This window comes from Papio anubis, chromosome 16 (assembly GCF_008728515.1).
Source record: "Papio anubis isolate 15944 chromosome 16, Panubis1.0, whole genome shotgun sequence".
NCBI lineage: Eukaryota > Metazoa > Chordata > Mammalia > Primates > Cercopithecidae > Papio > Papio anubis.
This window is the reverse complement of record NC_044991.1, coordinates 60,068,224-60,080,556: the sequence shown is the minus strand read 5'-3', so window position 1 is coordinate 60,080,556 and position 12,333 is coordinate 60,068,224. Positions and strand designations below refer to the sequence as shown.

At 48.6% G+C, this 12,333-nt stretch overlaps 1 protein-coding gene across 5 annotated transcripts in view; it reads right to left on the bottom strand.

Moving 5' to 3' along the window:
• Positions 1-2,113: 2,113 nt before the first annotated feature.
• EFCAB8 (EF-hand calcium binding domain 8) overlaps positions 2,114-12,333 on the bottom strand; it is a 104,516-nt gene continuing 94,296 nt past the window's right edge. For 3 of the 5 annotated variants that reach the window (XM_021921134.2, XM_021921135.2, XM_021921137.2), the window contains 4 exons: positions 6,105-6,234; positions 4,681-4,885; positions 4,502-4,600; positions 2,114-3,584 (listed from right to left, as the gene is read on the bottom strand). In XM_021921134.2, the coding sequence (XP_021776826.1) occupies positions 3,111-3,584; positions 4,502-4,600; positions 4,681-4,885; positions 6,105-6,234 (908 nt within the window). In that variant the 3' untranslated portion in view covers positions 2,114-3,110. Of the gene's footprint in view, positions 3,585-4,501; positions 4,601-4,680; positions 4,886-4,905; positions 5,688-6,104; positions 6,235-12,333 lie in introns of those variants that run through there. The other 2 variants (XM_009216328.4, XM_021921136.2) reach the window with 2 other exon arrangements.

Sequence of the window (12,333 nt, the reverse complement as noted above, 5' to 3'; positions counted from 1 at the left end):
GTCATACTAGAGTAGGGCAGGCCCTTAATCCTATATGCCTGGTGTCCTTATGAGAAGACATTGTGGTCGGGCGCAGTGGCTCATGCCTGTAATCCCAGCACTTTGGGAGTCTGAGGCAGGAGGATCCCTTGAGCCCAGGAGTTTGAGACCAGCCCGGGCAACATAGCAAGACCTAGTATCTACAAAAATATTCATTTATTTTTTTATTTTTTTGAGACAGAGTCTTGCTCTGTTGCCCAGGCTGGAGTGCAGTGGCACAACCTAGGCTCACTGCAACCTCTGCCTCCCAGATTCAAGCAATTCTCCTGTCTCAGCCTCCCGAGTGACTGGGATTACAGGCATGCACTACCACGCCCAACTAATTATTGTATTTTTAGTAGAGACAGGGTTTCGCCATATTGGCCAGGCTGGTCTCAAACTCCTGACCTCAGGTGATCCACCCACCTCGGCCTCCCAAAGTGCTGGGATTACAGGCATGAGCCACTGTGCTCGGCCTCTACAAAAAATTCTAAAAAGTAGCCAGGCATAGTGGTGTGCACCTGTGATCTCAGCTATTTGGGAGGCTGAGGTGGAAGGATCTCTAGAGCCTGGGGGGTTGAGGCTGCAGTCAGCTATGATCATCACACCACTCTACTCCACCTTGGAGACAGAGTGAGACCCTGGCTCAAAGGAAAAGGAGAAGAAGAGGAGGGAGGGAAGAAGAAGAAGAAAGAAGAAAGAAGAAGAAAGGGGAGGAGGAGGGGAAGGAGGAGGAGGGGAAGGGGGAGGAGGAGGGAAACGGGGAGGAGGAGGGGGTAGGAGGGGGGAGAAGAAGGAGAAGAGGAAGAAGAAGAAGGAGGAGGAGAAGGGGGGGAGAAGGAAGGAAGGGAAGAAGGGAGGGAGGAAGGGAGGGAGGGCGGGAAAGAGAGAAAGAGGGAGGGAGGGATCATGGAGACCCATGACGGAGATGGCCGTGTGACAATGGAGGCAGAGTGAGGAGGGGGACGGGGAATGCATCTCTAAGCCAAGTAACACCAAGCAAGGATTACCAGCAAACACCAGAAGCTGGAAGAGGCAAGGAAGGGTCCTCCCCCACCAGGTTTAAGGTGCCCTGTTGACACCTTGATTTTGGGCTTCTGGCCTCCAGAACTGTGAAAAAATTAATATCTGGTGCTTGAAGGCCCCTGTGTGGTGGCCTTCAACTGTTACCAACTTCCAGGGGCATCCAGGAGCCCTAGGATGCAAAGGCAGAGGTCTAAAATGAGAAGCCCCTTCCCAGGGGAGGTGGTATGAGGGGAAGGCCACGGCAGGCACTGCGTGGGGTCTGCGTGGCCTGGGCAGGGCCCCTTAATCTGTGCTCCCAACCCCGAGCGCAAAGGTGTCTGATCCCCAGCACCTCCTCCTAGGGACACAGGCCGTGATCCTCTGTGGCCCAGACAGCAGCCTCTCCTCAGCCCCAGACAGACGCCTTTTTCAGCTCCGCCGTAAGGAAGCGTTTTCTAGATTAGAAGGCACTTAATAGGTGTTTGCTGTGAAAGTGAAAATCAACAAGGGCTGCTGGGCGGGTTTACTGGGAAGCTACTGACACGTAAGCTGCAGCCTCTTCCAAGCCGGCACCTTGACCTCCAGCCTCCAGAGCTGAGACAATAAGTTTCTGTTGTTTTAAGACATCAAGTATGGTACTTTTGTTCCAGCAGCACTAGGAAACGGATAGAGACGGTAATTGGGATACAACCTGCAGATGGATTTTGGCCTCAAAAATGCCTGGCTCCTGGGTGCCCCTGACTCCTTAATGCAAGAAACAAGCGGGGAGGGCTCAGATCATAATTTCTTCACACAGGAGAGGATGCAGTGATCCCAGGAAGGAGGCACAGGTGACCCAGAAACTCCCAGCAGACTGGGCGCGGTGGCTCATGCCTGTAATTCCAGCACTTTGAGAGGCCAAAGTGGGCGGATCATTTGGGATCAGGAGTTCGAGACCAGCCTGGCCAACATGGCGAAACCCTGTCTCTACTGAAAATACAAAAATCAGCTGGGTGTGGTGGCGCATGCCTGTAATCCCAGCTACTCGAGAGGCTGAGACAGGAGAATCACTCGAACCTGGGAGGCAGAGGTTGCAGTGAGCCGAGATCGCGCCACTGCACTCCAGCCTGGGTGACAGAGTGAGACTCCTTCTCAGAAACAACAAAAAGAACCAAAACACCTCCCAGCAGAGTGGTGGCGGGCAGCCCATGTTTCCACCGCTGTGAAGTGTAAAGGGAGATGGAAGGAGAAAGAGAGAGATGAGAAAGGACACAGGTGCCCCTCAGGGCTGAGCCTCGGACTGGGCAGGAGGGTCTGTGGGGACACTGGGACAGACAGATCCCCCAAGAACCCCAAGCCTATAGCCACCTCCTCCTTGCTCAGCAGCAGCAGGCAGCCCCGGCTCCCTTCAGGCCGCAGATGATGTGTCCAGAAGACCCCACATGCCCCAGAATGGGGTCTCCAGCTGCCGAGAGGGCTGACGGCCCAGCAGAGGTCTGGACAGGTGACTCTGGGCCAGAGGGGAAGGACACATGGGACTCCATAGCCAGACAGCGGCAGAGCCACGAGGGGTGCTGCCCACCGTGCTTCCAGCCCTCTCTGCACACAGGACAGAAAAGGGTGCTTGGGATGGAGTGTTTGATGATGAGGGAAGACTGACAGACAGCAGGGGCAGAAGAAAAACAGCCATGACCCTCACCAGATGGCTGCCAGGCCTCACTCTTGCAATGAGGCTGAACCAAGTTTCCAAGGCAACCAGCCACGCTCAGGTGTCCTTGGAGAGGGACTCTCCTCTCTGCCTCTGCCAGGGCCAGGGGATGTGAACGGTCTCAGATAAGGAGGGACCTAAGGGGGTAAGGAACACACAGCCCGACCTCATCGCCTGTGGACGCCCACAGCTGAGAACATTTATTTTCTGCCCCAGGGCTCTGTGCGGGGCCAGAGAGAAGATAAGATTAGGAGACAGGTGGACTTCCCCAGAGAGGCAAGTGGGGCAGCCGGGGGAAGGGCCACATCCTCTGGGTCTGGTAGGGAATAAGCCAGGGACATGCAGGCCCGCCATGGGCCTGGTGGCCCTGCTGCTGGACTAGAGAAGATGGCAGAGCACCTCAGAACCTGACATGGGAGCCCTCCTTCACAGAAGACATGAAGGTGGCCTTCAGAGGCCTTGGGGGCTGCTCGAGGGAGGAGACAATGTGCTTGGGGGTTGCTGACCTCTGCAGGGTGGACTTGGACACCGGGGATGGGACTGAGGGGGTGGAATGGGCCGTGGAGGCCGACTGGGGCCACAGCAAGAAAGAGAACTGGGGCCTCAGGAAGGCAGGCAAGCTGGAGTCCAGCAGCCTGGAGGCTGAGGCGGTGACAGATAACAAGGAAGATGGGGAGGAGGTGGCTGCAGGCGTGCTGTCCATGGTATCCAGCACAGCCTGCTCCCTGCTGGGCACCAGGTCCTTCTGGACATCGTGGGCTACCAGGCGGATGTGCTGGTCCTGCTGGTCTGGGCCCCTGCTGGTCAGGAAGTCGGGCTGCTGGGTAGGCATCAGATCATTGAAGTGCAGGCTTTGGTAGACCTGAGGCGAGATCTGCAGGGAACAGAGTGGGGAGCGGGAACGGGGCACCAGGTGGAGCCAGGGACACCCAGGATCAGGTGCCCTGGGGTCTTCCCATGCCAAGAAGGCATGTCCAGAGGACCGTGGTTGCCACTAATCACCGTTGTCTGCAGACCCATGCATCCACCCTGCACCAGGCCAGGCACCCAGCCCTGCTCTCCACCCAATTATGGTGCTTCTGACGACCCTGTGAGCTGGCGAGGAGACTGTCCGCTTCTGCGAATGAGGCCTCGAGCTGGACGCTGGGTGAGGCCCAGGTGCAAAGAGCTCCTTGGAACAATCCATCTCACACCAGCCTCTCCCCAGCCCGGGACAGGGGGCCCTGTAGAGACATGGCCTTCAGTGTTATCTCCCATGGCAGACAAGGACAGGGAGGCTGGGAGAGGCTGGGATCTCAAATCTGGAGCTCTAATCTGCTCTTTCGAACATCCCCTGCTCCTTTCTGTCCCCAGTGGAGAGCCACTCCTTCCATTTACCCTGTCTCTTACTACGGGCCTGGCACGACACCCTGGTCTGCTGTTTGAGCACCACGGTAGTGGGGACACAGGTGGGAAATATGCTAACCAGCAAATGGACAGCCACAGACCATAGGAAATGCTTGGAGGCTATAGACAGGGGCCCTGCCCAAGGGGGACCTTGTCCCACAGGCCCTTGAGGCTTGTTCTCAAGGACAAAAGCTGCGCCAGTGACCTCAGCCAGGGCATTGGCAAACAAACCAGACACATCAGTCTCATCCCAGAACTGTCTATGGCCCAGAATCCTGTTAAAGGACAAATGCTCCCGTCCACCCCCACTGAAGGGCCGTGTGGGCACAAGGGTGGCTGCCGGTGGACATGGGATTCCCTGGCCCCTGACCCAGCCTCCTGGGGAGCCGCCCCATCCCGCCTCACCTGCTGCTTCATCCAGCCGTACGGCACCCTCATGGACAGGAACCTGGTATTCCGCAAGCGTTCCTTGGGCTTATACGCTGCTCCCAAGACTTTGCTCACCTGCAGGAGCCACGCCCAAGAGTGAAGCCTGCGAGTTGGGGGTCCCCGCACCCCTCCCTGTGCTCCCCTCCCAGCCTTACCTGCTTGTCCCTGGACTCCCACTTGCTCCAGCTGTCCTCAATGTCTTCCAGGGGGCGCTCTCCGGCCCATGGGGACATCAGGGCCATCTTCTGCAGCCTGGCCCAAGCTTCTGTCTCCTTATCTGCCTTCCCATGCAGGAGGGCCATCAGCGCCGCCTGCTCTCGCCGCTGGTATATCAGGGCCTCAGCCAGATCCCGCTGCTCCCTAGTGTGGGGGGCTTTTCTTCACAAGATGTCCCCCCACCACAAGGCAGGGTGACCCTCCCAGAAACCCTGAAAAGCTTTCCCTTCCTGGGCCTGATCCTTTCCAAACTTCCATCCCTCCCCCAGGGCAAATTCCCAGAGCCCATCACTGAGCAAGTATGGAATTTGCAAATCCTGGATCGATGCAGCTGGCCCAGCAAGTCCTGCCACTCTCCCACCACTCTGTCCTCTCCACCATGCAGACCTGACACCCCGTCTGGCTTTATCTGGACCTCCCCTTGTGGACTATTCAAACATGTCTGCCCCCTGCCCCAGGGAAACCCTGCCTTTGCCTTGTTTGATGTCCCTCCACAGCACTGTGAAGATGTATGCCTTGATGGCAGCACTGGAGCCACAAAGATTCTGTGGGTACCTGACAGACTCCTACTTAAATGTCAAAACCCAACTCCAAAATCACCTCTCCTATGCAGCCTTCCTTACTTGATCCACTCAATCACGTAGATTGTCCTCTGAGCCATCCCTGTTCCTAATACTCTCATTACTTATCACATAAAACTGCAGCCATGAGTCTGCACGTCCACCTCCCCGAGTAAACTGTAGTTCTCTGAAGCAGGACTGTGTCTGGATGTCTTGTATCTCTAGAACCTAGCACAAGGTCTGGCAGTCAGTAGGATCTCAATACACATTTTCTTGAATGAACCAGAATTACTGGAGACTTGGTCAGGAATAAGGATGGAGTGGATGGAGTGGGTAGGAGATGAAACTGCAGGGGGAGGAACAAGTAGCCAGCAGCCTGATGTTCCCTGCAAATCAGGGAAATAACACAAATGTCCACTCAGGATCAGGGCCTTGGGCCTGAGCACTCCTCTGCCAGGGACCTCTGGCCATGCAGCAATGACCTCCGCAGGGAAGTCAGCTCTAGCAAATCTGGGCCTGGCTGGGGGACAGGGCCCCATCCAAGCAATTGGGTTTTTGTATTTTCCCCTTTCACCACTCAACCTTTCAGCTGAGCTGGGCTAAAACAGGGCCTGGGCTCTCCAGCCATAGCTGCCACTGTGGACTAGAGTTGCCTGCAACTCTCAAGCCTCTGGCCTTCTGAGGGTCCTCCTCACCCATGTCTAGCTCTACTCAACCCAGGCAGAGGCTTCCTGGGACCTGGGAAGACTCACAGCCTCTCCCTCCTCAGGCCAGAGAAGATCAAGCAGGCTGTGCTCACTCACTGCAGTTCCAGATGGAAGGCCTTCTGGGTGGTGCCAGTGGAGCTGCCCTCTTCCTCTAAGCTTGCTCTGTTTTCATGAGGACCATCACGGGCATCCTGTAGTCTTTTCCACACACTCAGGCCAAATGTTCCTGTGATTTGACCAGACACTGCTCAGAACCACAACTGGCATACTCCCCTCCTCCAAGCCCTCTGCCCCTTATCCTCCACCTTCAGGGGTCAGCTAGCAACCCCTACCCTCAGCCCCCACACCCACTCAAATGTTGAGTGCCCACCATATGCCAAGCATGACACTGAGTACTCCACAAATATGTGGAGGAGCCAGACAGAAGCCCTAGGACACATTCGGAGCTCAGGCCTAAAGCATCCTGCCCCACATGTGAACTGAGATGGGGAGAGTACTATGGCAGTGACTGAATGATCCTCAGTTGGGCTTCAGGTAGCTTGTGTGTAAAATGGCAATGGCATAAAATGGTCAGACACCCATCAGATATGAGATTGGGGGTGGTGGGGGAAGGAATGGGGCTGGAGTAAAAAGTAGATAGTGAAAACAGAATTAAGTCCTGCTCCTGGGCAGAGAATAGTGAGTAGCAGGCCATTCTCCTGCTGCAGGATTTTTAAAGTTAAGAAAAATAAAACAGATAGGTACAAAATCATTAAAAACAAACAAAAAAAACCACTGGAGAGCAATAGAAGCAGAGGGCCAGGTGAACTAAAATGACAGAAAGGGACAAGTTTTTCCAAGAAAAGCTCGGAGTAGGAGCTGCTTTCTTGTCTCGGGGGCACTCCTGAGTCTACACACGGGCTTAATGAGAATCAGACTTGGCTTAGAGAGACAGAGACCAGCAGAGCTTCTGACATCCACTGTGGCTGGTATGATTAATAAATCTCGCCTGAATGCACAGCTGTTTTTCTTGTTAGGACATTTGCCGAGCACCAGGGAGGCTGGGGTTGTAGGTGCTGGTATAGAAAAGCAGAATGAGATCATTGGGAAACAGAGTCCCACTGAAGGAGGAGCCTGAAACAGACACAGATTTCATCCTTGAGACAACTGAACACAGAGGCAAACTGAGTCCTCCTAAAGCTGCTACTCAGCCCCAACCCAGTTCAATCCCCAACTTGATGGAGATGCTCAGCCCTATACAGAGGAAAGAGCAAATGCTCTGGGGGAAATAATATCAACTAAAGTCTTTGCAGTCCATTTATACAAGCCCAGAAAAGTTTTGGATTTTTTTAAATTTTATTTTGTATATATGACATTTGAAAAGGCAAATAAAACCAATAATCAAGAGAAGAAATAGGCATTAGAAGTGGACCCTCCAGAAGATTCAGACATTGGAGTTAGCAGATTAAAACTTTAAATAACTGTTACAAATAATGTTAAATAAAATTAAAGAAAATTGAATAAAATGGTGGAAAAGAAGAATTGCAATCTATAGAAAAGAATCAAATGGACACTCTAAAACTAAAAAAAAAAATCTAGCCAGGCGCAGTGGCTCAAGCCTGTAATCCTAGCACTTTGGGAGGCCGAGACGGGCGGATCACGAGGTCAGGAGATTGAGACCATCCTGGCTAACACAGTGAAACCCCGTCTCTACTAAAAAATACAAAAAACTAGCCGGGCGAGGCGGCGGGCGCCTGTAGTCCCAGCTACTCGGGAGGCTGAGGCAGGAGAATGGCATAAACCCAGGAGGCAGAGCTTGCAGTGAGCTGAGATCCGGCCACTGTACTCCAGCCTGGGCGACAGAGCGAGACTCCGTCTCAAAAATAAATAAATAAATAAATAAATAAAATAAAAAATACTGCTGTGAACATTTATGTATGTAGTCTTTACCCGGGCATATGCTTTCATAGAAGTGGAACAGCTGACTCATATCATAGCGGCACATTTAACTTTATTAAGAAACTGCCAAAATGCTTTCCAAAGCAGTTGTACCATTATACGTTCCCATTAGCCATGCAGGAGAGTTTCAGCTCCTTCATATACCATCTTAGTATGATCAATATTGTTTAATTTCAGCCATTCTAATAAGATAAATGGTATCTTTAGCGGTTTTAATTAGTATGTCTCTTCTAATGAATAAATATTGAGCATTGTTTTCCATGCTTCTATATATTTTCTTTGGTGAATGACAGAGCAGGAGCACCGTCATCGCGGACAAACACCACCACTTTAAGTTCCAGCTCCCTTTCTAGCCTCATGCATTTCAAGGAAATCACTTCTAACTACAAGCAGACAGAAAGAGCAGACAGTAAAACACTGATAAGACAGCTCCGGCACAGAGGGAGGTCAGGGGAAAGTCTCTTGGGTAACTGCTAAACTTCACCCTCATACAATGGGCCCCAGTAAAACAGTGGGTCTTAATAAGCACATTCCTTTCCCTTCAGGTGCACTAAGATAGGGAAGCTAAAAGCAGAGGGGATATGCCTGCAGCTGCAGAAAGATGTATGGGAACAGACACACAACTCTCCCTCCCAGATAAGCACAACAAAAAGACACAGAAGCAGTCCAAGCCTCTGATAAACTCTCCCACCCTGAATCCTTAAAAACTCTTAGTCTGTAAGAGAGTGTGGCTCTAACCTAACTCAGCCAGCCGCCCCTCTCAGGTTTATTTAAAATAAACCTGTCCCTGCTGACTGTCGAGCTGTCCTTCGTGTTTCCTCTTTAATTCTTACAGTGAAGTTTCTTCAAATTTGTGGTCTATCCAAACCTTTTTCTAATGTTTTTATTGTATTATTTGTTTCCTTATTGAGTTCTGAGAGTTCATATATTCTAAATAGGAGCTTTATCAGATATAGGATTTGCAAATATCTTCTCCCAGTCTGTGGTTTATCTTTCTGTTCTCTTTTTTTTTTTTTTTTTTTTTTTGAGACGGAGTCTCGCTCTGTCGCCCAGGCTGGAGTGCAGTGGCCGGATCTCAGCTCACTGCAAGCTCCGCCTCCCGCGTTTACGCGATTCTCCTGCCTCAGCCTCCCGAGTAGCTGGGACTACAGGCGCCCGCCACCTCGCCCGGCTAGTTTTTTGTATTTTTTAGTAGAGACGGGGTTTCACCGTGTTAGCCAGGGTGGTCTCGATCTCCTGACCTCGTGATCCGCCCGTCTCGGCCTCCCAAAGTGCTGGGATTACAGGCTTGAGCCACCGCGCCCGGCCTCTTTCTGTTCTCTTAACAATGTCTTTTGAAGAGCAGAAGTTTTTAAGTTTGATAAACTGTTACTAACTTGATATTTTATTAATTGTGCTCTACTGGTGTTGCATCCAAACAATCTTTGCCTAAACCAAGGTCACAAAGGTTTTCTCCCATGATTTCTTCTAGAAGTTTTAGTTTTAACTTTCGCCTTTAGTTCTATGATCCATTTTGAATTGTTTTTGTTTGTTTTGTTTTTTTGAGACAGAGTCTTGCTTTGTCGCCCAGGCTGTAGTGCAGTGGCGTGATCTGGGCTCACTGCAGCCTCCACCTCCCAGGTTCAAGCCATTCTCGTGCTTCAGCCTCCTGGGTAGCTGGGATTGCAGGCCGGCACCACCATGCCTGGCTAATTTTTTGTATGTTTAGCAGATGGGGTCTTCTCATGTTGGTCAGTCTGGTCTCGAACTCCTGGCCTCAAGTGATCTTCCCACCTCAGCCTCCCAAAGTGTTTGGATTACAGGCATGAACCACCATGCACAGCCCATTTTGAGCTGCTTTTTGTATGTGGTGTGAAGTGTGGATCCAAGTTCGTTGCTTTAAGTCTGTCTTTTCTCCACTGAATTGCCTTTGCACCTTTGTCGGAAACAGATGTCCGTATATGTATGGGTGTATCTCTGGACTTTCTGTGCCATTCCATTGATCTAGTTGTCTGTCTCTATGCCATTACCACACTGTCTTGATTACCATGGCTTCACAATAAGTCCTGAAATCAGGCAATGTTAGCGCTTCATCTTAGTTTCCTTTGCCAAAGCTATTTTGACTGGTTTATATAAATTTTAGAATCAGTGTGTCAATTTCTGCAAAAATTCTTCTGGGATATTGATTGGTATTTCAGTTAACCTACAAATTAATTTGGAGATAATTTTATTCTTAATCAGAGAGTCTTCTACCCATTAACAGTAAATCTTCTACACTTTGTCTCAGCAATGTTTTGTAGTACTTTTCTGTGTACTTACATATCTTGGTATTTCATGTTTTATGTTATCGTAAATGTATCTTTTACTTCCATTTCTGACTGTTCATTGCTAGTATATAGAAATACAATTGATTTTTTATACTGATTTTGTATCCTGCAAACTTGTTAAACTCCTTACTAACTCTTTTTAGTAAAATCCACTGGATTTTCTACATAGACAATTAGTCAACTACAAATAAAAAGTTTTATTTCTTCCTTTCCAATCTGAATGCCTTTTTTTTCCTTCTCTAACTGCCCTCTACACTTCTAGTCTAACTTTGAATCGAAGTGGCATGTCTTATTCCTGGTTAGGGCAAAGTACTCAGCTTTTCACCATTAGGTGTGAAGTTAGTTTTAGGTTTTTTCACAGATGCACTTCCTCAGATTGAGGAAGTTTTTTTCTATTTTGCTAAATGTTTTTATCAGAAATGGATGTTGAATTTGGTCAAATGACTTTATTATAACAAGATAATCACATAGTTTTTCACTTTAAGTTTATTAATATAATAAATTATATTGATTTTCAAATATTAAACCAACCTTGTATATCTGGGGTAAACCCTATTTGATCATGATATATTACCCTTCTTATATATTGCTGGATTTTATCTGCAAAAGTTTTGTTAAGATATTTTGCATTTATGCTTATGAGGGATATTAATCAATTGTTTGTTTCTTTCTTTCTTTCTTTCCTTTTCTTTTTCACTTTCTTCTTATAATGTCTTAGTCAGGTTTTGGTACCAAGTTGCCTCATGAGTTGGGAAGTATTGTATCCTTTTCAACTTTCTGGAAGAGTTTCTGTAGAACTTATATTATTTCTCCTTCAAATATTTGGTAAAATTCACCAGGGAAGCCATTTAGGCCTGGAGATATCTTTGTGAAGAGCGTTTTAAACTACAAATTTAATTTCTTTGATATAAGGATATTTGGGTTATCTGCTTCTTCTTGTGTAAGCTTTAGTAGTTTGTGTCTTTCAAGGAGTTTATTTCATATAAGTTGCCAAATTTATTGTATAAAGTTGTTTATAGTATTTCATTGTTATCCTTTTAACATCTGTAGAATCAGCAGTGATGTCATCCCACTTATTCCTGATATTGGTAATTTGTGTCTTCTGTCTCTTTTTCCTGCCCAGTCTAGCTGGAGGTTTATCAATTTAATTGATCTTTTCAAAGAACCAGCTTCTGGCTTCATTGATTTTCCCTATTATTTTTTATTTTTCTGTTTCATCGATTTCCATTCTAATCTTTATTATTTCCTTTCTTCTATTTACTTTGGGTTCAACTTGCTCTTTCTTTCTTTCCTTCTTTCTTTCTTTTCTTTCTTTCATTGAGATGGGGTCTCGTTATGTTGCCCAGGCTGGTCTTGAACTCCTGGGTTCAAATGATCTCCCCACCTGCCTCCCAAAGTCGTGAGCCACTGCACCAGGCCTCTTTCTAGTTTCTTAATGTGGAAGTTGAGGCTAGTGATTTGAACTTTTTTCCTTCTAGTATAGGAATTTAGTGTTATAAATTTCCCCCTTACTACTGTTTTTTGTGGCATCTCATAAATTTTGAAATGTTATATTTTCATTTTCATTCAGTTCAAAATGTTTTCTAATTTCCCTCTGGATTTCTTTTTTGGCCCATGGGTTATTTAGAAGTGTGTCATTTATCTTCCAAATATTTAGGGATATTTCAAAGATATTTCTGTTTTTGATTCATAATTCAGTTTCATTGGGATCAGAGAACATACTCTCTATGGCATAAATCCTTTTGAAATTATTGAGATTTGTTTTGTGGCCCAGAATATGGTCTGTTTGAATTAATGTTCTGTGTGCACTTAAAAATAATGTTGGCCAGGCGCGGTGGCTCACGCCTGTAATCCCAGCACTTTGGGAGGCCGAGGCGGGCGGATCATGAGGTCGAGAGATCGAGACCATTCTGGCCAACATGGTGAAATCCCATCTCTACTAAAATTCCAAAAAAAAAATTTATCTGGGTGTGGTGGCGCTCACCTGTAGTCCTAGCAACTCAGGCGGCTGAGGCAAGAGAATGGCGTGAATCCGGGAGGCGGAGGTTGCAGTGAGCCGAGATTGCGCCACTGCACTCCAG